This window comes from Glandiceps talaboti, chromosome 14, assembly GCF_964340395.1.
Source record: "Glandiceps talaboti chromosome 14, keGlaTala1.1, whole genome shotgun sequence".
NCBI classification, from domain to species: domain Eukaryota; kingdom Metazoa; phylum Hemichordata; class Enteropneusta; family Spengelidae; genus Glandiceps; species Glandiceps talaboti.
The window spans coordinates 13,556,672-13,573,223 of NC_135562.1; the positions used below are offsets into that span (position 1 = coordinate 13,556,672).

The 16,552-nt window shown below is 37.7% G+C and overlaps 1 protein-coding gene across 1 annotated transcript; it reads left to right on the top strand.

Moving 5' to 3' along the window:
* Positions 1-7,238: 7,238 nt before the first annotated feature.
* On the top strand, positions 7,239-15,406 carry LOC144445289 (uncharacterized). Its single transcript, XM_078134831.1, has 9 exons — positions 7,239-7,833; positions 8,925-9,095; positions 10,213-10,397; positions 11,087-11,246; positions 11,857-11,953; positions 12,531-12,696; positions 13,449-13,593; positions 14,593-14,758; positions 15,178-15,406. Exons 1-9 carry the CDS (start codon positions 7,239-7,241, stop codon positions 15,404-15,406), a joined length of 1,914 nt encoding a protein of 637 aa, XP_077990957.1.
* The last annotated feature ends 1,146 nt before the right edge of the window (positions 15,407-16,552 follow it).

Below are 16,552 nucleotides of genomic sequence, written 5' to 3' on the forward strand. Positions count from 1 at the left end.
GTTTGTAGTTTCAATCAATGTCTGACGAATATACAGATGTTTAAAATGTAGGGGTAACTTTAGAAAGCTTAAAACTCATCAAACTGTGAGAGTTTCTAAAACTTTGGTACTGTTCTTGTACTCGACACATAATATCATACCTGTTTAACTTAGCCACCATCCAATGAAACGTTTGTTTTATATTTACTTTTCTTTTATCATATTATTCATTGTTTCCATCTATTGTTGATTATTTGTTTGTATTTTCCGGTGGAATAAAATTCAATTTAATTCAATTCAATTGTGTTCGAATCAATTCAATTCAATTCAATGTAATTCAATTTAATTCATTTTATTGAAATGGGTCCTGAGTTAATATTTGATATGCACATACACGTGAAAGAATTCTATAGCCTTCGTGTTACAGATATACGTATTGTCGTCGGGGTCGGAAATTCCGCCAGTTTGACGCTGCGAGAAGAGTGTATAAACTGTGGGTTCAACATTCTGACTAGAGGCTATTATACCACCAGTCCTGTAGTGTTTAGTTTAAGATTTAATACTCTTAATTTGCAAGATAAAGGAGGAAACTATGTTGTTCCTGCCCTTAGATTAGAACATTCTCTCCTACTATAATAGTATTGACATAGATTTACAAGGATCTCCGAGTCAAGGTGTCTGCACTAAGTTTTCAGCCTATAGGCTATATGGTTAAACCAGCAACGCCTCTTTGAAGGTATGCTACTCCAGAGATGACATTGGGCCAATTTCTAAATTTGCCTGTGAATGCTACAGTGAAGACATTCGATTCGGCGACTCATGATATCACCAAAGATGGTGTCTATGACAGCTAGAGGTCATTCATGACAAGATATAGCGGATGTGAATAACTGCACAGTATTAACCTATCCACACGTTGAAGGTACAAAACTACGTTGTATAACGTGCGTAAACAATTGTTTTCTGCATGAACTTTTCTCTGGAGATGATTAATGAAAAGAATAGGCTAAGATAAAAAGTGCGCAGGAAGCATTATTTTTTGCCCCCCCCCCTCCCTCCTCCCCGTCCTCCTTCCCCTATCTCGCTTTTATTAGATGTTCCAATCACAGATTTGGATTTTATCCTGAGAAGCCGAAAATTTTAATTATAATGACATTCAGCCGTTAATAAAGGCCGTGGGCTATTTGAAGAATGGGGCGTGAAGGTATTCATTATTTGTTGTACATCATGGTGCTCCCAATTTTCAATGAGAATGAAACTTTACAAATGGTAGCAGTGGGTAATTACAAGCATTGTTCTCGCGTTTCTTCAAGCATGGTATGTCCATGTTTGTTTAAGAGTTGAAGTAGTTGTTATCACAGACAAGTAAGAATTGTAATCTGTTAAGATATTGAAACATTTATCTGGTGTTAACGCGCTCTAAGTATATCGATCACAACATTGGATTTCATATATTTGTAATCCGTGAAGAAACAACAAGAGTATGATATGCAAATTAGTAAACTGTGATAGAAAATGTATTGCCACGTGCTGACGATAACTGACGAACGATATCGCTGTATGCAAATGAGAATAAAATCTCCTTATATGGCATATCGCCGTTCCTGTTAGATACACATACAAACTATAATTATGAATAATAGGATGAAAATACACTTCAAAGACATTTTGGCAAATTATCTATTCACACGCACAAACACACACACACACACACACACACACACACAAAGAGAAAAAAGATGGTTTCTAGGAAAGCATTTGTTTTTAGTAATCCATCTGATCGAGAACAATATTTTCTCCGGAAAATAACTACATGTTCGTTAATTTATTGCATGGCGGAGAGGGAAGGGTCAGTGGCCCAAGTGCATGCATAAGCTTATATGTATGATTACTTTCCATCTGTGGGACGGAATGATGCTAGACAAATCAAAATCACGTCGAAATAGCTTTCACACAATTCTTTGTTGGGGTAGAAATAACACACTTCTACGGAAATCACGACATAGGCAACCTTCGACTATAAGAAAGCACTGCCACAGGGAACAATTACAAGTATAAAAATAAATAATACAATGGGTTCTCTTAGCAATACGAACCGCCATGTCAACTCTCGGGAGTAAAAATGACGACACTTTTTGACCAACAATTTTAACATTAATAATTTTCTCTAATGTTTTCCACCCCACGGATAATCTTTAAAGTTCTACAGCATTATAGCAATACTATAGTAGATTCGATAACCGCAAAGAATTATATAACTTGAAGGTTCCTTTAAATGAACCCACGTGACAGTTACGTAGTACAATGTATGTATGTGACATCTAGCCATGGACGTATACCTCTTAAGTACATTCATGATCAATTCAACCTGACGATTTGGACTATGTTGATATACTATGGGGGGGGGGGGGGGCAAAAGGCCGGGGGGGGGGGGGGCAAGATGACCAGGGGGCAACGAACTGGGGGATGGCAACATGCTGGGGGAGGGGGGGGGCACGGTCCGGCCCGGGGGGTGGGGGTGGCAACATGCCTTTGATTATGTGGATAAAGTTACCTTGAAGTCAAGATGGTGTGATCGCTAAATCGGGTCAAATGTGTGACCATTTGAGGACTCGAAATCTTGCTATCACTGAGAAGCGCCACCCCACTGTGAGTGTAATCAATATCATATCAACTGACAATCCTATAGTTTTTGGTTGTGGCTATCATAGTTTGCCGATAACTAGATGTCCGCAGTAGTCTTGACTACAACCTTGGTAAACGTGCGACTCGTAACTTGGTATTCACTATTTACATGTATAAAATGGACTAATGAATACACGATATACATATGGCATTCGACTGGCAGTGAGCTTTTTTTAAAAATGGTCTATGAGAAATGTAGAATGAAACTTATGTCATTCTTTGAAAGGATTCAACGAAAATGGTGAATTCATGTCTGTCAAGTACACTGTAATCAATATACTTCATAGTGAGATCGCGATTGAGACCTCCACAACACTGATAGTGATACACTCAGTGTCAGACACGCGTACGTCCTTGCAGTCATGAAATTATAACCCGTTCCATGTTGGTATTCACTGACACCCGTTTGACACAATCAGACAGCCCCCCAATAAGAACATGTACATTTTACACTTTAAAGATAGCAAGATCGCCAATTTCTTGCTACATTTTGACTAAATGAATTAAAATACACGATTTAAACTAGCTAGACGCAGACACGCGGACGCCAATGTTTTGATGTCTGCATTTGATGTCTGCATGGTGGCATAACATAGTTCATTTTAGAAAAAAGTGTCGCAAGAAAACCATATACATTTAGTCTGAAGTATATTATTTAAATTAATTGTCTCATTGGTGGTTGTATCAAACAGAGTGAGTGAACACTAACATGAAGTAACCCTAAACCCTTTACTCTCCCTGCGCTATATATTTTGCAGTGTGCTTGTGTTGTCGTTTTTCTTTTCTTTTCCAATAATTCTGACGCCCATTAACGAATAGTCAATAATGTATTGCATATATATCTTAATGCAACGCTGTTTTCATGAAATGTTGATTGGTCAATTGATGACAAATTTACTATTAGATCGTAGTAATGCCCCGGGGGCGGTACCAGTGGCCAACTCTGGCAGGGGTGTGTGGCCAGTGCTGGAAACCCCAGGCCCTATTTTAGACCCACATTGACCAAAAATCAAGACCCCATTTTAGACCATTACTGGTTTCTAAAAGATGAAAGTTTAGACCTAACTACATTTTCCTTAGGAGGCATCATTTTGGGGCAATTAATGGCAATTACAATTTGGTAATAAGGACAGTGGACCACATTTTAGACCAAGCAAAATAAAAAATAATGGAAAGTGGACCCCATTTTAGACTCTTCAACTCGAAAAAACACACCCCATTTCAGACCAAAAGAGCTAGAAAATACACCCTAAAGGGCGGCACATATACGTATACTCATATAAGGGGAGTAGCCCGGGATCCCCGGGGGTAATGCGTCCAGACCGTACCGACGTTTAACACTGCCATATAAAGTTTGTTCTAGACATTTCATTTGCACATTCATCAAAAACAAGGTCTGGTAAGTGACAGTGTGTGTGTGTGTGTGTTGACGATAATGGAATAGTTTTCCCTCGAGTAAAGAATCATTCCTCATCAGGAAATAAAATGGTCTAAATGAAACCTTTCAGTGGTCAATATACGCAAGGCGGAACATGTTCCATAATGGCACCAGTTTTGAACAAAATAGACGGCGAATCTGCATTAGAATTTAAATTCTCGTGAGTACGATGTTTACTTAAGAAAGGATGGCTGGCGGACGATGTTTCCACAGGCAACATGAAAGAATAGGTGACACCGCTCGTTACAGCTCCATTAGATGGCCAATCTCATTGTCCGAATATATAGTGCCTCACAACAATTGCATAACGACGACTTCTGAAAAGAAGGGCTTAACAAAAGCGGATCAATCTATTGCCACTATTCCACGCTACCGTGAACGCTTTCACTACTACCTCACCACGGTGTCCAAATCGTGGTTTAAACTTTCCAAACAGATCATGTGTATCCGTGAATTATGATGTTAGCGTTTGACCCTTGACATAACTTGCATAGTCAATGCGGATTAATCATTTCCTACCAAAGCCTAATTACCACTTGGAAGACCACTGGAGTTGAGCAAACAGATTTAACATCACCGGGTCGGTGAAAATAGAATATAGCTGTATGTCAGCTGCCGCGATGGACATAGTCAGACAGCATGTTTATGATAGGTAAGTACAAACTGTCCTGATAGCCTCTAGCATTGATATAGTATGAGACACCATAGCATTGCTACTAGTAACATCAGTACAGCATGGTCCATGTCAACAGACTTCGCAATACAAATAGGGAAATACCAGGTGATTGAATTTACTCTATTATGCACACCAGTGAAGGTCATTCATAGATAGCAAGAAAAGTAAACTTGACAATGGGCGTATATTCTTTTTTTGTAATATTAACTTGAACTCGACCATGGCTTCTCCAAATAAGTGTACACCGTGATTTGATAACAAGACAGGAGCTATAATTACTGACTCTATCTATCGAGTAAAGATCCTCTAAAACCATTGTTTTAATGACTTGTCTTGTTTCACTCTGTTAGTCCACATTGTTGTAAAACTAGATCATTAAAGTGTATTTATAACTGTGTACTGTTCAAGTCGAACACCTAATCACAAGCATGCTACTAACTTAACGATTGCGCATGCTCACACCTATTTGTGTTCTTTATGGACCAGTAGTCGTTCCCGCAGGGTAATCGGGGTATAATGTGTGTGTATTTATCGTTTGGATGTTTGGCATAACTGAACAAATATTTTGTAAGGCGTAACACTGCGAGTTTAAAAGGATCAACCATGGACTATTTCGCATATCTCAACACAGCTCGCCTAACTATACCCATGTACACATGTACTGAGTTCAACTTCCATTTGTACCTGCCAACATCGTTAATTGGTGGTCTGAGGAAATATTTTATCTGAACGATATCAAGGCAAGGTTAATGTTTTGTCCATAAATATTATAATATATCTATAAATCAGTGTTGAATGTATGCTGTTGTGATGTAATATCTAGCTATTAAGATATCATAATGCCATTCTCTCTCCCCACCGTGTTAGATTAGATAAGAGGGTTATCTAGAAGATTATACTGGTAAAAATATACTGTATGTCCAAAATAAACACCCACCAACACATACATACATAAACACACAGATAGACAGACAGACAGACAGAGACACATGTATACACACACACAATTGGACAGCGCTTTGAGTGCAGTGTGGGAAAGCTCTATATAATATTAGCCTTATTAGTAAAAGTTAATAGTACATTTACATCAGGGTTAAATTGCTATTATTTTAGCCTCACATCCGGTCATGTGGGTGGTATGTTTGAAAGGTATGAGCAAAAACTCTCCATACGACCTGAATCTAGAATGTTATCTCTGGAGTGGTGGGTGGGTGAAAACTATTGAAACATTGACGGGAGCGTATAATGCCAAACAAACAAACCAACCAACCAACCAACCAACCAACCAATCAATCAAACAAACAAACAAACAAACAAACAAACAAACAAACAAACAACAACAGTCACATGATGTACTGATGCATGCATTGGGCTATGGGTTGTAAAATTTGCTTTGAGGTTGGGGTGGGATAGAAAACCATGTTGGTATTCACAGATGCATTCAATACCCCCATGTGATCAAAACAACAACAACAACAACAACAACAATAACAACAACAACGACTACTACTACTACTACTACTACCACCACCACCACTACTACCACTACCACCACCACTACTACTACTACTACTACTACTACTACTACTACTACTACTACTACCACCACCACTACTACCACTACCACTACTACTACTACTACTACTAATACTACTACTACTACTACCACCACTACTACTACTACCACCACCACTACTACTACTACTACTACTACTACTACTACTACTACTACTACTACTGCTACTATTACAGATGATTGTATTATTTATACGCTCGCGAACAACACATCTAGGAACTTTGGTGTGTTTATCTTTCTGTGTAAGGTAAAAAAAATCCTAAAAATACTCGGTACTGGAAATCACGATGTATATGTATATAAGAATGGCTAACATGCATTAGAAAGGTAGAATCTAGGGATATTGACGTTTATGATATATATATATGATGTGTTATAGTAATTGAATCACTTTCGTTTTTGAAATATTTTGTACGGCTAATTTGAGGATCACATGGTGTATATAATGTCTCCTGAAAGCAACAACAACAACAACAAAAACAAAAACAACAACAACAACAACATCAACAAACAATGACACAGCCATACATACATACATACATACATACATACATACACACATACATACATACATACATACATACATACATACATACACACATACATACATACATTCATACATACATACATTAACAACGACAGCAGAAGTAAGTAACACCAATACACAATACAACATTTATAAATAATTAACAACGATAATGATAATAACAATTACGTAAACATACAGACAACAACAAGAATAACAACAACATAAATAACAACATATAAGTTTATGCTATAATTTACATACACAATTTATAGGTACTGAGTTGTGCTTGTAAATCTGTTTCAGGTAAAACAACAACAAGAACAAGAACAAGAACAGACAGACAATCGCGAACACGATGGCATCATTACAAAGTGATAACACCCTAGACCAGAATCTGAACATTGATAAACTGACACTTGATGATGTCTCAGACGATGATTGTTTACTCTCATCATCTGAGGAAAGCAGTTCACTATGGCAACGACATTCGCCACATCCTTGCTCCAAAAATAACCTGAAGAAACTTAGCGTTGAAAGAAGAGGGAAATACAGCATGGCTTCGGAAGACGAGAAACCGTACCAGGATGATAACGAGGACGACTTGTTTACTGATAGACCGATACATCAAAACTTTGACCTTGAAAAGGACAATCTAGAATACAATGAACGATTTGAAGAAAGGGGAATACTCGAAAGGAAAATACCCCACTCTAGTCAGGAATCATTGTCTGACGAAGAGCTTGAAACACAAAGAGCTGTGTCAGATAGAAATATTGAATTTGACGAAGAATTTGCCGTTTGGCGGTCCAAGTTAATGGAACGAATGATGAAAACAGAAGACGACGAATTGATAGAGAAGAGCGCCAGTAAAAAGTCTGGAACTGGAATTTGTATAGCTGAGCTGAACATTTCGCCATTATCGAAGGATAGCTTGGTATATAACCCTAATGGTAAAAAAAAAAAATTATATTTTTAATCAAAGTACAGCAGCCAAATTAGACAGAGTATAGACTTTCAATTGGTCGGCACAATGTTTTCCCCATCTCACACAGTTTTTTTTTGTCACAACACACAAACAAAATAGATTAACAAAAATGTTATGTGGGACATAAAAAAACGTTGTGTCGTCGAATTCAAACGCTATAGTCTCTCTGGTTTGGTAGTACAAATGTATATTTACCTATACAAAAACACGCGTAATTCCGATTACGTATACGCTACCCAGTTTTCGTAAAAAAGAGAATAGTGAGTGCTTGCTATCAGATTTCGCATCATGTGGAACACTAATTTCCAAATGTGCATTTAAAGCACTTCCCAAATATATACTTTTCGACTAATATAACAATGGTATATATTGAAAGTGACAATGGATGGTAGAAAAGAAAAAAAGAAAAAACAGCTGGGATGGTACTAGTGGAAGGGGGAGAGAGAGAGAGAGAGAGAGAGAGAGAGAGAGAGAGAGAGAGAGAGAGAGAGAGAGAGAGAGAGAGAGAGAGAGAGAGAGAGAGAGAGAGAGAGAGAGAGAGAGAGAGAGAGAGAGAGAGAGAGAGAGACAGACAGACAGACAGACAGACAGACAGACAGACAGACAGACAGATCTAGAGAAGACGGACATACGCGGTATATGGAGAGTGGACGGTACTGTGTATTTGGCTAGAGATCTTAGACGTTGAAAACACAGACAAGGAAAATCCTTGACACAAACAAGTTCTGTAGAGTGATCATGATACATGCACAGATAATGATAGATGTGCTAGAAACGACTCGGATATACTGATATAATCACTGTTAATAAAGGCGTATAACGTAGAGACATAGAACTAGAGAGGAAATAATCAAATCAGACAGACAGGCTGAAAAATGTGAGGTTCAAAATTACCGTTGTTTCGATACGATGATTCGAAGGAATATGTATTCTATCATTTGTATGTGTGCATGCACGCAGTCTAATGAAACTTTAATTTGTGTCTCCAGTTTTTAACTGCATTTCTTAGTCTCCAAGTTGCCCATAGTCATGCTTTGCTGCTATTTCTATTCACAGTTCAAGAAACAAAATATAATTATGGAGAAGTTCTTGAAAAATCAATTCTATTTTATGAAGCCCAGCGCTCTGGTCGCCTACCACCAAACAGACGTATCGAATGGCGGAGTGACTCTTGTATCGACGATAAAGGGCATCTCGGGGAAGATCTATCCGGAGGCTGGTATGATTGTAAGTGTAATAGCAATGCTATCTTTATTCTAGGGGGTAATTAGATGCTATTACCCAGCATTTTTCATCGTTCAGCCACGGAAAACACGAGTGACCTAAGGGGTCTTTGTCGCTACCAGTTGCTATATAGACGAGTAGTGACAACACCCTTAAAGTCGCGAGTATTTTCCAGCTAAACGAAGAAAAATATTGGAGAATAACATAATTATACCACCGCCAGTAATATCCAAGAAAGATCGGGGAAAGTAATGGCAATTTTGAATGTTTTGACTCATATTTCGAACACAGTACAGCAGAACCAGTGACGTATACGTAGACACGCATTGTCGTGACATAGACGCCTGTTGTCGTGACGTAGAACAACCAGTGTAGATATTCCATATTTATGGCTTATGCATGGTATAATAACATGTAACACCATGAAATGTCCTACAGGTGTCACATAATTCTACAATATTCGATCAACGAGGATCATATGGATTATAAGTGCTAGCTTAATAATATATTAATGAAAGTCGAGGTTATATCATTGGGATATATCCCAGGCTATTCCTCCAACAGTGCATTTATAAAAGATATATCAAAGTTTGGCAAAATACACAAGAGAAAAGAAATCATTTTAAATAATTAAAGCGGGGTTTACATATACCAACACCCATTTTTATTTTGACAACACAACAAAATATATAACGTATACCTAATAAACGCGAATGGCACACCACTATTTGAATTTGCCATATTTCCACTGGCCATTAGTTCTCACTTCCTCTGTGCTTTCCTATGCCACTTTATCGCCGAAAGTAAGCTGGGTCAAAGGTTAGGGGTCAAAGTTACAGCACACTTGTACTGCCATTTCAGATATCTTACCAACACCAAGCGGACTGCTGTAATGGATATTTGTCATTCTGATGAGGTCATCGACCAAGATAAATCGAATGTGTATGCTAAAAAATTTAAACTGCTTTTGCGTTTTGCGTTCTTATCTTTGTAGGCTAAATTCAATTGAATCTTGGAACTATGGATATACAAATATTTTAAACCCCTATACCCTAAAACAACACACTTTCCATATTTCACTGTACGTATTTCCCTCTTCATACCAATTGATTATTATTAGCTGGTCACTTTATCAAGTTTGGACTGCCAATGGCATGGAGTACAACCGTATTGGCTTGGGGTCTCATTGCGTTCAAGGATGCTTATGAAGAAGCCGGTCACTACACCAGTATGCTGGAATGCATCAAATGGCCAGCAGACTATTTCATGAAATGCCACACAAAGAAGTACGAATTTTATTATCAGGTGAGAGACACATGACAGTGATGGGAACCGAAAATATACCCCCCCCCCCACACACAAAAACACACACAACAGGTTGGCGTTAGCTACAGATGTACGGTACTTCTTACCAAGAATGTTCAAGTACTTTGAATAGAGGCCTATTTTCAATGTGTACCGTGTAGGTGTACACTTTATTTTTAATAGTGGGAAACCACGCCGCTGATAAAAAACTAGTAAGTATTCGATTCCCCTTCTTTGAATTTTAAACTGTTTTTTAAAATACCTTTTTACAAATTAAATCATTCCCGTTCTTCATATTATGCTTGTTTTTTGCTAGTTGGTGTTTGAGTACGATGTAACCCTGATTGAGATGAGAACTTCTCGACTCCAGCAATATCATTTACATGTACAATTACCTACAGATGTGTTTACTGTTTTCTGTTATGCAACTTCCTTCATTAACTGGCCCCTCACTCTGCCTGTATCTGGCTGACTCTGTCTGTCTCTGTCCCTGTCTCTCGCGTCTGTCTGTCTGTCTGTCTGTCTGTCTGTCTGTCTGTCTCTCTTCCTCCCCCCTCTCTCTCTCTCTCTCTCTCTCTCTCTCTCTCTCTCTCTCTCTCTCTCTCTCTCTCTCTCTCTCTCTCTCTCTCTCTCTCTCTCTCTCTCTCTCGCTCTCCGCAAGAAACCAATCATTGTCATAATTTTGACAGGTTGGTGATCCGGGGCCGGACCATCGACGTTGGGGGCGTGCTGAAGACATGGATATTCCACGTCCTTCATTCAAAGTCGACCGCGAAAATCCTGGATCAGATGTAGTTGGTGAAACAGCAGCGGCCCTGGCAGCATGTGCAATAGTTTTCAAAGACCAAGGTTAGACGAAATATGTTTATTCGTTACCCTAGACGTTAGAATAACTTGTATCTCTTTGTGGATATGTACAACCTTTGTCTACGTATAGAGGTATTGCGAAATGATGACGATCCGTTAATTTGGTAAATCAAGGCAAATGTCCAGTCTTTAGGTATGTTCCATAGATTATGACATAAGAAATTTTAATGGGAAAGTATACATTGCCATACTGTACAATTCATGGCAAATACGACTGAAAAATGACACATTATCGATACTTAGTGCTTACTGAAACTCTTTTTCATACATACATACATACATACATACATACATACATACATACATACAGTCAGATTCGTCGTCGTAAAACTAAGCCTCTTTTACGGCACCGTCCAAAACGCATGCGCAGCGCCAGCAGTGTCGACGTCGCGGAAAAAATAATAGCTCTGTTTTGCGAGAATGAGCCTGGCTGTATATATGGTCATGTCGTCCTTAGTTTCAACTATTGCCTCCACATTAACATTCCATAACGCACTCATAGTAAATGCATACATTAAAACAACTACGTATTCTAAAACTTAAGCGTGATTGTATATTTATTTTATTTGTACTCGTGTGTTAATTTAATTAGATCCGTCATACGCAGTTTTGTTATTAAAACATGCCAAACAGCTCTTCAAGTTTGCTGACAAGTATCGTTCAAATTATCCAAGTGCGGAATATTATACGTAAGTAGTTTTATGGCTTATTGCTATTATATTATATTATATTATATTATATTATATTATATTATATTATATTATATTAGGACTAAACAAATGTTTGGTTACGGTTACCCGACCCCAAATAGTTTTTCACTACCGACCCTAACCCCTTTTTTATGTATGCTAGTATTTCACTACAAGTTTAAACACTATTTCTATGTATTCGAAAAAAAAAAGATAATAAAAAATTGCGAAAATTGTGAAGTCTCGCGAGAAATAATGGGTACAGAAACTGACATCAACTTAAAAAGACAATTTAAAACTGTTCTTCCAATCTGTAATGAATGTACATCCGATTGGAAGAATCCAATAACACAAAAACCATATGGAAATCAACGGAAAACATAACTACCTGAACTAGACACTCACACACACATAAAAGATATATTTAAAATTGGCCTAACCCACCTATTCTAAAATTGAGCGTAATCGGATCCACACAGTTTTTTAGGCACATAAATGATTTTCATTATTCAAGTCGTTTTGACATGACGGGACATCTAACCATTGCAAACGTTATTCTTGTTAAATCTCTCTTTAGGACTACTCGGTCGTATGGTAATAAACTGTGCTGGGCTGCAGCCTGGCTGTATTATGCTACCAATAAGGACAGGTATCTCAACTATGCAAAAGAGTTGTACACTGAATTTGAGTTATATGACCGTGCGTATTCATTTGCCTGGGACGACTCTGGCCCAGGCGTTCAGGTACGTCTGAAAACTGGCGGGGGAGATTTTGATTGATTTTCGTGTGGAAGTTTGTGCTTTACACATGTATGTATGTATGTATGTATGTATGTATGTATGTATGTATGTATGTATGTATGTATGTATGTATGTATGTATGTATGTATGTATGTATGTGTGTGTGTGTGTGTGTGTGTATGTATGTATGTATGTATGTATGTATGTATGTATGTATGTATGTATGTATGTATGTTTTATGTATGTAGGAAAGGAATGCATAAGGAACTAATAAACCAGTCCGTATATATAGCTGTTAAATTCGACGTTTCGAATAAATATTCTTTTTCAAAGGAAACATTGGCGAGACACAAAAATGCCAGGTCAAAACCCGAACATTTCTAAATATAATCAATAATATAATATAATCATATATAAATATAATAATAATATGTATGTATGTATGTATGTATGTATGTATGTATGTATGTATGTATGTATGTATGTGTGTGTGTGTATGCATGTATGCATGTATGTATGTATGTATGTATGTATGTATGTATGTATGTATATATTTATGTGTGTATACACGTGTGTGTGTGTGCGCAAGCGTGTGTGTGTATGTGTGTGTGTGTGTGTGTGTGTGTGTGTGTGAGTGTGTGTGCCACATGCCTGTCTGTCTGTCTGTCTGTCCAACTTCAAATATCATGTTGTGACAACGTCAAAAACAATCAAAACAAGAAAGTTTAACTTTTCATTTCTTTTTGTTTTAAAAGTTATTGATGTATCTATTGACGGGAGATGAAGGATACCGAGACAACTTCACTGATTATTTCGACAGATGGATGCCCTATAATGAAGTTCCATACACACGTAAAGGCCTTGTATATCGCAATCCATGGGGCAGTCTTCGATATGCAGGTAATCTGTCGAGTATTTTTATTTGGGGTTCCCGATTGTCATTTATAATATTTAGCATATAGGTGTCAAAGTGTCTTATTCAATCTATCAATGAAGCTAATGTTTTCTTGAGATAGAAATGGTATCTGATACTGTGATAGTTTTGGTAGTTGGTGTTTTAATAAGCTAATTAGTGGTTGAAGAATTCACTACAGACAATATGCCACGAACACAAATAACATCTCCAAGGATTAACACATACGTGTGACGTCGATTTGATGTGTGGCGTGAATCAAACAAACCTTTTAGTTTCAAGGCTGTCACGTAGACGCAAACCATTCTCGCAAACAAGAGTTGATATTTTTTTCCATGGCAATACGAACACCTCTTGATGGTGCATCTTAGACGGTGCCGTAAAAGAGGCTGTGGTTTAATACGATGACGCAAACATATTCACAGCAGAAATATCGAATTGTTGCCCAACGATTGTGTGTATCATCACAGACAAGTAACGTGCTACTTGTCTGTGGTATCATATACATTTTACATGTCCCCTATATAAGAACAAAAATTATTTTATAATAGATAGATACATGTAAGAGACAGGCTTCCCACAGACCACTCACTATAAATGTAAACAACACCATCCAACCCCAACTAATATGCACACACACGCACACACACACACACACACACACACACACACACACACACACACACACACACACAGCAGCCTTGGAACAAAGAAGCTATTTAATGTCATCACATTGCAGGCTCAAATTTTGACAAATACAAATTGTTGATAGCAAGAATTTGAATCTGCTTGCATGGTTCCTCTTGGTGACGTGTGTACACATGGAGTGTGGTGTTACTTACATGTGTAACGACTGGTCTGTGAGAAGCCTGTTTCTTATTATCTATCTTGGGGAACACAAAATTTGAATGATACACACAGTCTTTCGCCAGCCCTTTGACTGACAGTACAATTACTCCAAGAGTGTACTGACCCTTTCCTTGCAGGAAACAATGCGTTCTTAGCGTTGATGGCAGCAAATAATGGAATAAATATGGAGAGTAGCATCGCCTTTGCAACACAACAAATGCATTACATTCTGGGAGACTCTGGACGAAGTTATGTCTGTGGATTTGGTGAAAATCATCCTGTTAGGCCACACCACAGAGAAAGGTAGTTACATCTGTGTGTGTGTGTGTGTGTGTGTGTGTGTGTGTGTGTGTGTGTCTGTCTGTCTGTCTGTCTGTCTGTCTGTGTGTGTGTCTGTATGTATGTATGTATGTATGTATGTATGTATGTATGTATGTATGTATGTATGTATGTATGTATGTATGTATGTATGTATGTATGTATGTATGTCCGTGTGCCTGTCTGTGTGCCTGTCTGTGTGTATGTATGTATGTATGTGTGTGTGTATGTATGTATGTATGTATGTATGTATGTATGTATGTATATGTATATGTATAACGTTTGCCTGTCTCTTTCTATGTATCTCTGTAAAATGTAAAATGTACTGGTGTGATAATGAATTAATGATAATGACGAAATTCCTCCTGTAATGGTTGATATAACTACCTCTTATATTCATCTAGTTCACTTTCATCAGCTGGGGATGGTCCACAGGGATTAGATGCTCTCTTGAGTGACGACCCGAATCCCCACTGCTTGGAGGGCGCCCTCGTCGGTGGACCTGACATGGAGGATTATTATACTGACACTAGACAAGACTACAGGGCAAACGAAGTGGCCTGTGACTTCAACGCTGGATTTCAATCAGCAGTTGCAGGCAAGCTAAGATTCAAATTATTTTTTCCCGCCTAAGGTCTTTGATTTTTATGAAAATTTGTCTCCGAAGCACATACTACCTTGAGCTACATGTCTTGACTAACATGAAAGCTATAGTTTAAATCAAGGAAGGAACAGTAAATATGGAATTCCTGTGTTATAGCACTCGAAAGTGCATCCTTTATGGATGGCATAATCCTAAAAAGGACGAGATGACCTGAGGCTAGTCGGTTTTGGGTCGATTTGATTTTGGAACGAAATAACACCTACCCCTAAAAAATACTCCCTGCAGTATTAAAAATTACTCCTTCATTTGTAAAATTACTGCAGTATAAAAAACTCATTGCAGTATTGCAAATTTCTCCATTATCACAATATACGCCAGTACATGCATAAACACACACGTACAACAATGTTCGACCAACTGTATCTCTTAGTCTGTCTCAAGCTGTGCTGTGCTAAAACTACCTACTAGCAGCAATTTTCTCTATTGATAACAGTGGAATCTTTTACTCCCTGGTGTTTAATTGTAAGTAAATTGTTGGTAAGACCAAGGCTGGTTAGTCACTACACAGATATGACACACATACACTCACTCACGTCACTCAGACTAAAAAACAAACAATTCCAACATTTGATGTTAAATTTAGCAACTACAACACAATACAACATTGCAACTTTGTTTATTATACCAGATTAGATATCCCACAGTTTGGCTATCCACTGGTGAAATGTACACTTATTAAACATCAGGGAGTGAAAGATTATACTGTGATCAATAGAGGAACTTGCTGCTAGTAGGTAGTTTTAGCACAGCTTGAGACAGGCTAAGAGATACAGTTGGTCGAACATTGTTGTAGTTTTTGACGGCGATAACTCTTTTACAAAAGTCACGTGATAAGATAATCTACTCACTTAAGTTTTTTGCTCATATATGTTCCTGTTTTAAAACTGTTCTGTCACTATTTATTAATATATTCTTTTTGATGATTAGAACACATCATCATTGGCTAATATAATTGAACTGCATGTTTTCTTTATCTATGTCATGTAGGTTTGCTGTACTTAAATATACTCAATATGCTATGAAGATGTCTCCTTTTAAACCTGGAACCGCAAAAAAATGACACAATGTCTGTTTACATGGAAAACGAGTCGTTTATTTGAATAAGATGAAGGTAT